The sequence below is a fragment of the Ixodes scapularis genome, unplaced genomic scaffold, assembly GCF_016920785.2.
Source record: "Ixodes scapularis isolate PalLabHiFi unplaced genomic scaffold, ASM1692078v2 PGA_scaffold3__209_contigs__length_174095766, whole genome shotgun sequence".
Classification (NCBI taxonomy): Eukaryota; Metazoa; Arthropoda; class Arachnida; order Ixodida; family Ixodidae; genus Ixodes; species Ixodes scapularis.
In genome coordinates, this window is record NW_024609868.1 from 88,534,264 (window position 1) to 88,546,328 (window position 12,065).

General features: G+C 39.4%; 1 protein-coding gene across 1 annotated transcript in view; it reads left to right on the forward strand.

Moving 5' to 3' along the window:
* LOC115311847 (organic cation transporter protein) overlaps positions 1–12,065 on the forward strand; it is a 37,600-nt gene that overhangs the window by 13,358 nt on the left and 12,177 nt on the right. The window contains exons 4-6 of the mRNA XM_029970699.4: positions 694–848; positions 2,882–3,050; positions 3,663–3,810. Of these exons, the coding sequence (XP_029826559.4) occupies positions 694–848; positions 2,882–3,050; positions 3,663–3,810 (472 nt within the window). The remainder of the gene's footprint in view (positions 1–693; positions 849–2,881; positions 3,051–3,662; positions 3,811–12,065) is intronic.

Sequence of the window (12,065 nt, forward strand, 5' to 3'; positions counted from 1 at the left end):
GTTTCATAGAGTTTTAGATTATATAAAGAATCCACTGTATGTTTAGGTTTTTTAGGTTCCGCATTCTTATTTCATGGACTGCCTTTTCTCACACACAAGGACGAAATTGCGCTGTCAGACGAAGAGAATGCATAATTTAAACAGGAACAACCCAAAATACACTTAAATTACTCTTATTATTATTAATATTGATAATAACATAACGCAAGTCTAAAGATGGACTGCTAAAGCCTAATGGGAAACTATTATTGTGATGCTGAAGAAACATCCTGCCTATGTTCAGATAATTAATAGCGAAGGGTACAATCAGATTACTCAATGTAATTTAGTGGCCAATGACTACTGCTAGCTTATTCATATATAGTGAATGACACGTAAATTTAATATGTACAGTATGGGTGTTACCTGTTTTGTTCAAAAGAAGTTCAAAAACGTTTTTTGCAGGATAACATACATGATTACTAGAGATATATTATAAATAGTCACTCTCCGCGAATGCACTATGTTGACGATGTTGAAACCATACCTTTTGTTAAACTTTAGTTTTCAAACAAGATTCAGCTAGCTGCAAACATGCCAAAAATTGATTAAGTTGTCTGATTGACCATAATAATTTTGTAGTCGCTTACCTTTTATTGTGATAAAGGTGTTTTTTACCCTTCAATAGTTCCTTTTTTTTCACGTCTTTTCCAGGTACGGTCGCAAAAGGGCGTTGCTTTTTGCTTTACCTCTGCCACTCGCATGCGGCGTTTTAACTGCCTTTTCGCCGAGCTACCTAGTCTACAACCTGGGACGTTTTGCCGCGTCCATTGGAATAGGAGGCCTGCAGAACAGCACGTTTACACTGAGTATAACGGATGAACACTGAACCCAAAAAGGGATTAAACGCTGTGATTCTTGTTGATATCAAAACCATCAAACTAGTGAAGAGGAATTTCCTTATTACAATATATGTTACGAATTGTTTTCATATATTAACCCAAAACCCTGTTTGGCGCAATATGGCCTAAGTTTCTCTTGCGCCAAAAAAACCCAATAATCAATCAATCATATATTAACCTGTAACACATATTTACAACCTTTGAAACCCAATTATAGAATGGCACGTAAAACAAACCGCAATAATCGGGTCCTGTACGTGGAAAGCTGGAACTTAAAAACAAAAATACAGTGTGCCGATTCACCGCATGAAATATAAAGGCGTAGTTCTCTTCCTGTAAAAAATGAAAGCAACAAACTTGGCACAGTCAACGTTAGGCGCGTTTGCCGCCTACCGAGATAGCGATTCTTTTGACTTGTAGCGCCATCTCCCGACAGGAGCCGCGAGCAGGCAACAGAGTGCGTCGTCTACTCGTCTCGGCTCTCGAGAGATGACGCCACAAGTTAACATTGTCGCTAACTGGCTGGTTTTTAAACGGGTCCAACGTTGGCTGTGACAGATTTGTGGCTCTCATTTCATTTTCTTGAAATTTTACACTGTTAATAGTGACCTGCTCAGGTCAGATTTTGTGAAATAGTGAGCTTTATATCTGCAGGCGTTGTTTTTTCCGGCTAGATTTACAGCACAAGAACCGTCTGTGCCATCCTATACTGTATGCCGGAAAACAATACATAGAACACTGCATTTTATAGAATTTTCGACTATTTCATGCGTAACGTCCACGTGTTAACCATTCGCGTAAATCCTTGTTTTTGAGGCCAATCTTTAATGTCTACGCCGAAGAGCAAGATCAAAGGACTACAGTCAACGTAATGACTTATTGGTTAAAGGAATGGTAAACCAAAATTTGGTTTAAAAAAAAAATAAAAACGATGCAGGAGATGTAGGCGGGACGCTACAATCCCTACAACACTACTCGTAAGGGGATATCTCAAATGGACGGCCGTATTTTTGAAAAAAGAGGTCGAGATTGAACCAGTCTGACGAGTCCCGTGACGTCAAGATACCTTGTTTCCTCCTGTCTTCGCTTCGCTCACTCAAGGCGGCATGGCGTAAAAGACGCGAGGCCGTCCCCTCTCCTCTCGGAGAAACATGACGTCAACATTTCAGCCAAATGCGCCTCTTTTTTTTAAATATACACTCATCCGTTCGAGATATCGCTTTATTAGTGATGTTTTGGTGCTTGTAGCATCCTGATGCACTATTTTGCAGCGTGATTTGGGGAATCCAGATTTCGGTTCAGCATCCCTTTAAGGACGAATTGAAGAGGCGTCTGCCGGGGTTGACAAGTAAACACAGAATCACAAGTAAACATAGAAAGAAATAAACAAAGCTTAAGAAGCGAAGCATGAGTAATTACTCTCCCGACCTGTTATTTTTTATTCAACTAGTAATTTACCGTATTGTTAGTTGATCAGTCTACACTAAAACTATTCGATCCCAAAAACACAGAGGCAACAGATACAACCCAAGACATATGTTATGTCCTGCTTTTATTTTCGGTGTTATTTTCGTGCGTGCGTATAAATACTTTCTATAAACAATTAGGTCAGCAAGACATATTGCGCGGTTTCTCGTTTAATGTCTAAATTTATTAAACTGTGTAGTCAACACACATAATTTAGTCTTTCTCACAGATGTGTTTTCTATAAATAATACTAATATGTTAAATGTACAAAAAAAAAACTCTCTTTTAATATGCTTTCTGCTCAGAAAATACTGTTTCATGGTGCACGTAGACATCAATAATACGTAAATGACCATTGTAGTGTACAGCAAGAAATGCTTTTGCAATACGTACACGTCACGTAACTACGTCACCTAACGTCACGTCACCTAACCAGCTCATTAGGATGATTTAGTGACAAAGTAAAAAAGAATAAGTATACAGAATGCTGCAAAATGTTCTTATCATAATATTTTATCATTTTGGTTATATAGTAATTGAAGTCATCGCCACACGGCATAGAGCGGTAGCCGCCCTGATCTACACTTATGGATGGACTACGGGCCTGGTGACACTAACTGCTTTTGCGTGGTACATCAGGAACTGGATGCACCTTCAGCTCGTCATCTCTCTCTTTTACATCATCCACATTTCTGTCTTGTTGTAAGTAAATATCTAAATGAAATCTTCATTTCAATATAATATTAAAAAAAAACGCATTAAATATTGATACAGGTATTCAGAGAAGCGCCCTTCCCTTTGCTAGTCCGCCGATACCCTTTTTTGTGACTCAAATCTTAACTACTCTTTTTTATTCTAAATAAAGTCGCTTTTACTAATTTTATAGATCTGATTACATTCTATAAGATGTGCCACCAGTAATAAATGCTATGATCTTTCTTAATCTGAAACTCCGAAGTTCATAAGTTTTATTAAGACATGCCTCCAAAAGTATTAGTTCAAAGGCATGATTTTTTTTTGCCGAACGCTTTTTTTATTTTGCCGAGCACTTTTTTGGATTTATATTGAACCATGCGACACTGTATTTATGCTGCAGAATACGTTCAATGTAACAATGATCAAAAATGATATACAATTTAAGGGAATTCACTACTTCGTAACGGCCCATCACATTGACTTGCTAAAAAAATAAGGTTTTTATATATATTATCTGTAACATTCATCTGCATATAACTGGTCTGAAATGTATACCACGTCTATAATTAAAATACAGCTTTTCGTTACTGCATTCAGAACAATACATGTTGTTTTCAGTTTTCTGCCTGAATCTCCTCGATGGTTGTTAGCTACGAGAAACTACGGGAAAGCGGACAAAATCCTCAAGTCTGCCATCAGAAAGAACAAAGTAAAGGATGTCGACGTGGACGACCTGATAAAAAGCATGCAAGAAAAAATGGAACGGGTATAATTGTCATACGTCTTTTTAGACAAAAGGCATTTTATACATGCAGGATCAGCATTTACACATACAAAATGTGCGACGTCCGAAACGAAAAGTTTGTTTGTGTCGCAAAAAGAAAAGGAAGCACGGTGATGCACGCGCGGCAGTGAAAGGGGTTATGTCTCATTATAGCAAAGGGTATTCTTCCGTGAACATTTGAAGCTTCGCTATACGAATTTTGTGTTCACGTGCAGGAACACAATGGCTATTTCAGCGTGGACTGGTCAAATGCAGACCATTGCGAGTGCGCATATCACTTCTACGTCGAACTTGACAGAAATCGCCCTACCTCTGTTCGTCTTCAAATGATTTTTTTTTAAATTCTTGTATAACGAATGGCAGTAAAGAGACCTGGTACGACTTGCCAAATATTTGCCATACGCATCTGGAATCATTTTAATGGTCTCTGTTCTAGATGTGCCAAGTTTAACAAAAACATTATGTTTGCTCTCGCTGCCGTTTTTAGTTCATGCTAATATTCCCATTGTGCTCGCAAACCTAATGAAAACAAAATTTGTGTAGCACAGCTCAAATGTTTACAGAACAATGTACTTTGGAGTAGTGATATATTCATGCTCCTGCCTTCCCCGGCTACACGCGCGTCACCGTGATATGTATATATATATATATATATATATATATATATATATATGGGCGGTTTCATTTGGATTCAGGCAACGAGTGGCAGTCGTATCTTTTAATTTGCTTCAAATTTTTATTTATCGTGGCGCATGTACCGAGAAGAACAATCCTTTTTATTTTAATGTCCTGACATGTTTAGTTTCTGCGAAACAATATCTCAAAGAAGCGGGAAAGAACGACGAGGTTTTGACGATTGTCGTGTGTGGCGTTTTTGAACCACTTTCAATCTCAAAGTATTCAAAAGAGAGCGTCTATATTTTTTTTAGTGTGATATATATGCAAGTAGGTAAAACTACATTATAACTACTATTTATTATTTGTAGTTCCAATCTCTCTCAAAATCCGGAAACATGCCTCTGCGAGCAACTGTAACCTAAATTGTGGATTTTTGTTTGAGTCGACTATGTTTAGTATCGCTTTTAAAATAATACCACATGTAGAACCTTTCATCGTCTTGCGAATTAAGCAAGAATTTGTGCCTTTATCACGTACGAGTAATGAAAAAGAAATTATGAAACAGAGAGGGTTTTCACTTTTTGTTCAATTTCACCACGCTGTACAAAAAAAAATTTTTTTTAATTGTTTTTTTTTGCGTCGAGTTCTCTTCACATCTCTCTTTTAGCCAGAATACATTTCGTTAGAGGTATTTGCCTTGGTTTTGAGCTTTAAGCCTCTAAATATGCTAAAAAAGAGCAAATGCCGATGGTGGGTTTTGACGATTTTCGTGTGTGGCCGTTTTCGAACCACTCTCAATCTCAAAGTATTCAAAAAAGAGCATCTATATGTTTTAGTGTGATATGTCTGCAAGTAGGTAAAACCACATTATAAATACTATTTATTATTCGACACTCCAATCTTTGTAAAAATACACAAACATGCCTCCGCAAACAACTGTGACCTAAATTGCGGATTTTGTTTTTGGTCGACTATGTTTCGTATCGCTTTTAAAATAATACCACATGTATAACCTTTCATATTAAGCAAAATCTTCTGCCTTTATCACGTACGAGTGCTGAAAAATAAATTATGAAACAGAGAAGGTTTTCACTTTTTGTTCAATTTCAGCACGCCGTATAAAAAAAAACATATTTAATTTGTTTTTTTTTCTTTTTCTTGCGCCGAGTTCTCTTCGCACCTTTCTTTTAGCCAGTATACATTTCGTTAGAGATATATGCACTACAACCATTCTGATGTTAGCCTGAGACTGAGGCAGGAAAATAGGAAGTTTCAAAGTAGAAGAAAAAGGAACAGTCGAGGATACGTCTCTAACACAGCTAAAGACAAGTTTATTCGGTCACCCTCTTATATACACTCCACAATCTTCACCACAGAACCTTCGCGACCTCCAAAGCCAAAAGATAACAAAGAACTCATCTCTTTCCACCACAATAATCAAACGACCGTGACAATCCTACAAAGCCCCCTCACCAACACAACCTAGCTCCTCTCTCCCGGAAGACGATCGACCTTCGCGTACATAGCACACCCTCCTCCTCTCCTCCCCGGCCCACAATCCCGAAACAACCCGGCAACAAAAGATACCAATCCACCTGATCCAAACCAAAGACACAAAGGAGGAAACCACTTACACCCTTTCACAATCAACAACCACGTAACAAAACTCTCAAATCCGCAAGAATGTTTTTGCACTGCTGCTAAGCTGTAACGACACTTGACTAATGCAGTTGCCCATTGATTTCATTCTTATTGTTTCCTTTACAACCCTTTTGATGTCGTTTACTTCCCTGTGTATTATTTCTGTTTCGGACCAGCGTGGTATACAATTATTACATTCTTGAACATGTTTCGCTATTTCCGAATCAGTCGCGTTGTTTTTGACATTTCTTTTGTGTTCATTCAATCTATCATTTATACACCTCGACGTTTGACCCACATACTTAAAACCACATTCCAGGGGAATTTCGTATACCACTCCATTATCACACGGAATAGACTTTTCTCGATGCATTTTTGTGCATTCCCTTAAACTCTTGTGGAAGGGCGTGAGCTTACTCAATTTATAGTCGGAACTAAAAACCAGATCAACATCAAACTTTTTTGCACAAGCCTTCAAGTTGTGAGAAATTTTCTGATAGTACGGAATTACAGTAGTTCTATGTTTTGGCCTTTGCTTTGGTTCTGCTCTACATTTGTCTGCGAATTTTACGGATAACTGTTTCCCTACGAATTCATCCTGATAACCAGCACTGTGTAGCCTTCTCCACTGCCTTTTCACTGATTCAGCCAAGAAATGAGTACATGATCTGTCCATTGCATTTGTGATTAAAGACCTGACAATACCTGCTTTGACTGTTTTTGAATGGCAACTGTTTTTTGATAGCAGCGGTTTTGCGTTTTTTTTTTCCATATTCCCAACATAGCCCTTTTTCATTGTGAATCATAAGCTCTAAAAACTGCAGTTTACCATTCATGGGTCGTTCGACTGTAAACCTCAGTTCCGGGGCAGCCGATCTGATCAATGCTTCCAGAGTGTCAGATAATCCCTCCCGAAAAGAACAGATCAAAATGTCATCGACATATCTTTTTACAAAACAGGATTCGGACGTCAGTTCTTGCAACTTATCAGATACAATGCAATCCAAAGAATTTAGGTAAATTTCCGCTAACGCCGGTGCTACACTCGACCCAATGCATACTCCCTCTTTCTGTAAATACTTTTTTCCTTGATACTCTACTATTGTTGACTGCAAGTAATAATCAAGAACGGCAAGAAAACTGTCCACCGATATGCCTGACCGCGATTGGAACCTTACCAAATTCATTTCAAGCACCCCTTTTACCCTTTCCAACAGACGACTCTTCTCTAATGAGTAATAAAGCTCCTTGATGTCCATTGACAACATATCTCCTTCCTTTCCATGATGACCTTCGAGTACCGTGATCAACGCACTCGAATTTCTCAGTGACAAAGACTTATCTAGAATTGCATGATTTAAACCTTTTTGAAGAAACACGGAAACTACCTTCTGCCAAGTGCCATTCTCATTGATCACCACTCTAAGTGGCATCTCCGGTTTATAATCCTTAATGAAGAACTTTACGCTCAACGCTGATTTCGACAGATTTACCATGGTCTTTGCTACGTCCTTAAATTGGTCTTCCTCTAAAATTGAAACTATATTTTTCTTTAACTTTCCGATGTTTCCACCCCATTCTTGAAACAAGGATTCCATCGCTTCACCCGTTTTTTTTTTTAAATGACGATTTTGAAAAGGGATTTTCGTGTCGTCAGTTCGGTTAGAAAAGAGTTAGAGGATCGGTCATTACAATTGCTACAAACGGATAAATCCGGTAGATTCGCGGTTCTTTCAAAATCGTCATTTCAAACGAAAACGGGTGAAGCGATGGAATCCTTGTTTCAAGAATGGGTGGAAACATCGGAAAGTTAAAGAAAAATATAGTTTCAATTTTAGAGGAAGACGAATTTAAGGACGTAGCAAAGACCACGGTAAATCTGTCGAAATCAGCGTTGAGCGTAAAGTTCTTCATTAAGGATCATAAACCGGAGATGCCACTTAGAGTGGTGATCAATGAGAATGGCACTTGGCAGAAGGTAGTTTCCGTGTTTCTTCAAAAAGGTTTAAATCATGCAATTCTAGATAAGTCTTTGTCACTGAGAAATTCGAGTGAGTTGATCACGGTACTCGAAGGTCATCATGGAAAGGAAGGAGATATGTTGTCAATGGACATCAAGGAGCTTTATTACTCATTAGAGAAGAGTCGTCTGTTGGAAAGGGTAAAAGGGGTGCTTGAAATGAATTTGGTAAGGTTCCAATCGCGGTCAGGCATATCGGTGGACAGTTTTCTTGCCGTTCTTGATTATTACTTGCAGTCAACAATAGTAGAGTATCAAGGAAAAAAGTATTTACAGAAAGAGGGAGTATGCATTGGGTCGAGTGTAGCACCGGCGTTAGCGGAAATTTACCTAAATTCTTTGGATTGCATTGTATCTGATAAGTTGCAAGAACTGACGTCCGAATCCTGTTTTGTGAAAAGATATGTCGATGACATTTTGATCTGTTCTTTTCGGGAGGGATTATCTGACACTCTGGAAGCATTGATCAGATCGGCTGCCCCGGAACTGAGGTTTACAGTCGAACGACCCATGAATTGTAAACTGCAGTTTTTAGAGCTTATGATTCACAATGAAAAAGGGCTATGTTGGGAATATGGAAAAGAAAACGCAAAACCGCTGCTATCAAAAAACAGTTGCCATTCAAAAACAGTCAAAGCAGGTATTGTCAGGTCTTTAATCACAAATGCAATGGACAGATCATGTACTCATTTCTTGGCTGAATCAGTGAAAAGGTAGTGGAGAAGGCTAAACAGTGCTGGTTATCAGGATGAATTCGTAGGGAAACAGTTATCCGTAAAATTCGCAGACAAATGTAGAGCAGAACCAAAGCAAAGGCCAAAACATAGAACTACTGTAATTCCGTACTATCAGAAAATTTCTCACAACTTGAAGGCTTGTGCAAAAAAGTTTGATGTTGATCTGGTTTTTAGTTCCGACTATAAATTGAGTAAGCTCACGCCCTTCCACAAGAGTTTAAGGGAATGCACAAAAATGCATCAAGAAAAGTCTATTCCGTGTGATAATGGAGTGGTATACGAAATTCCCCTGGAATGTGGTTTTAAGTATGTGGGTCAAACGTCGAGGTGTATAAATGATAGATTGAATGAACACAAAAGAAATGTCAAAAACAACGCGACTGATTCGGAAATAGCGAAACATGTTCAAGAATGTAATAATTGTATACCACACTGGTCCGAAACAGAAATAATACACAGGGAAGTAAACGACATCAAAAGGGTTGTAAAGGAAACAATAAGAATGAAATCAATGGGCAACTGCATTAGTCAAGTGTCGTTACAGCTTAGCAGCAGTGCAAAAACCTTCTTGCGGATTTGAGAGTTTTGTTAAGTGGTTGTTGATTGTGAAAGGGTGTAAGTGGTTTCCTCCTTTGTGTCTTTGGTTTGGATCAGCTGGATTGGTATCTTTTGTTGCCGGGTTGTTTCGGGATTGTGGGCCGGGGAGGAGAGGAGGAGGGTGTGCTGTGTACGCGAAGGTCGATCGTCTTCCGGGAGAGAGGAGCTAGGTTGTGTTGGTGAGAGGGCTTTGTAGGATTGTCAAGGTCGTTTGATTATTGTGGTGGAAAGAGATGAGTTCTTTGTTATCTTTTGGCTTTGGAGGTCGCGAAGGTTTTGTGGTGAAGATTGTGGAGTGTATATAAAAGGGTGACCGAATAAACTTGTCTTTAGCTGTGTTAGAGACGTATCCTCGACTGTTCCTTTTTCTTCTACTTTGAAACTTCCTCTTTTCCTGCCTCAGTCTCAGGCTAACATCAGAATGGTTAATTTCCACCAGCTCGCCTGCGCACTCACTACAATATCATATGCACTACATTTGAGTTTTAAGCCTTTAAAAATGCAAAAAATAATGCAAACGTCGATGGCGGGTTTATGGCTGATGAAGAGGCCTCGAGGCTTAACAGGCATAACTGTATATTTTTTATATCTTTCTTTAAATTATCTAAGAGACGTTTGGTAAATAAAATTATGAACTACATTATTTCTTGTAGATCAGAGATAGGGATGTATATTTATGAGTATCGCATTCAAGGTAATGACAAGGAAGGCGCACGTCAAGGGTGTTATGCGTTACGTATGATTTATAGATTTGTTGATCTTTGTTAATGTTAAATAAAATATAGAACGCGATCAGCTTTAAAATTCATTACTTCAAAATTTGGAGGTTTTCTGCTTTCAGGCGAGCTCAGCGTGATAACACACAAAATGGCACAGTGACCTCAAATAATTTTAGAGGTGCTCGGAACTTTTTATAAAGCTATTCGACTACTTTGATTCTTGTAAGATAACTATCAACTAGAAAAGTGGAGCTGAAGTTTCCTTTGGGTGGTTTACGATATATTTATTTACAGTGAGCGTTTAAGTTATAAAGTTTGAGGTAGCACAATACAGCTATATACATGCGACGCGCTTGACAAGAACGTTCAGAGGATTCAGGTTCAGTGATGAATTTCCTTAGCAGTCCTAGCTTTTCGCACTCTTTTGCCGCTGGAGACCTCTGATGGTTGCTGGTACCAAACGTGGCACGAGCGGAGACCAGGCACTGAGCTAATGGATTCCCACTTCTTCATTTCTTCTCGAAACTTCATGAGGTCCATGGTGGTCAAGTCGATAATTCGTGTCTTGCCTTGCTTTGATGTAAGCGTCAACACGAAGTCTCTAGAAATGAGGATTGCAGCGTTTGCAGGCTCTTGCATGTTGTGTAGTGTGGCATATGGTGTTTTAGGAGGCCACCAATGCCGTTGCTTGCGTTCTTGCCGTGCCCACTCGCAGAAAACAACCACCTTGAAAGAAGGCCGCTTTCACCCATTTCGTAAAACTGAAACCTGTTTTTAAAGTGCATCACCACACCATCCGAGATATATGTTAAAGTTGTAAAGTTGGGTTCTTCTCGTTCGAGGACCTCAACAATCTTCTTTAGCGCGAAGATGCCGAGCGCGGAATCGTGACGAAGGTCGTCGCTGATATTGGCGAAACTTTTTGTGGTGCTGGGCGTCGTTGCAACGCAGGCGAAAATGCTTAGTTGCTTCTTTTGCCAGTAGTACCCCTGCACTGGCTTTGGGAGTACTATGCTCCAATTTCCGGTGAAGTCGAAGTGAAGCACTATAGACTTGGGTGACGGATTCGACTCAGCATCTCATATTGCTTTTCTTTGAATGTCTTTTATATACTCATGAGTGATATACTTTTAGACGCAATCTCTCACCAATTTGATAAATACGACTACACTGAGCGTTTTCTTCATCAGATCTCCCAATTTCCACGTTGCAATTTTTATTTCTTCCTCAGGATCGAGGTGTAGTGTACGCGCACTTAGAATCTTCGCTCCAGGGCATTTCTTGCACTCCTGGAGCATGCAGGCTTCTGATGAGTTGGCGCACATGCATAGCGCAGTGATCTCCTTCTTAGTGAAATATATTGATGAGGTGTTGTTTACTGATGCTAGCAGCAGTTCGAAGTTCGCACAAAGTGTGCACACACATTGGTCCCAGTACGGAGCAATCTTGACCCATTTTAGGCGCAACGTATAAAATTTTGTTAGACCAAGCTTGATGTCTGGATGAGCTGTCATCAAGAGAGCATACGATTCGCGAATAGAGCGAGTCATGTAGCGTTTCACAATACACTCCATGGTTCCCGATATGTTTACGGTAACAACATCTTTCTTGTTTGGGCTTTCGATGGAGCAGTCCATCTCACCTTCTAAAAAGTAGCGGAGAGCTGTAGCAACATCCGATTCTTTCAGCTTGTTTGAAGTGTACGGATCAGGAAACGTCCATACACTGTTAGCTGCCTTGAGCTTCCTCGACTTGTGAATCAAATACTTCGTAGCCGCAGGAACAGCATTCAGTATTTGTTGCTTTGTCATTTCGTTCGGAAACAACGTCAGCAACTGACATCTTTCCTTGATCGAACTGCTCTTCTCGTATGCTGTTCAAACTTTCTCTCCCCATTCCGCGCAC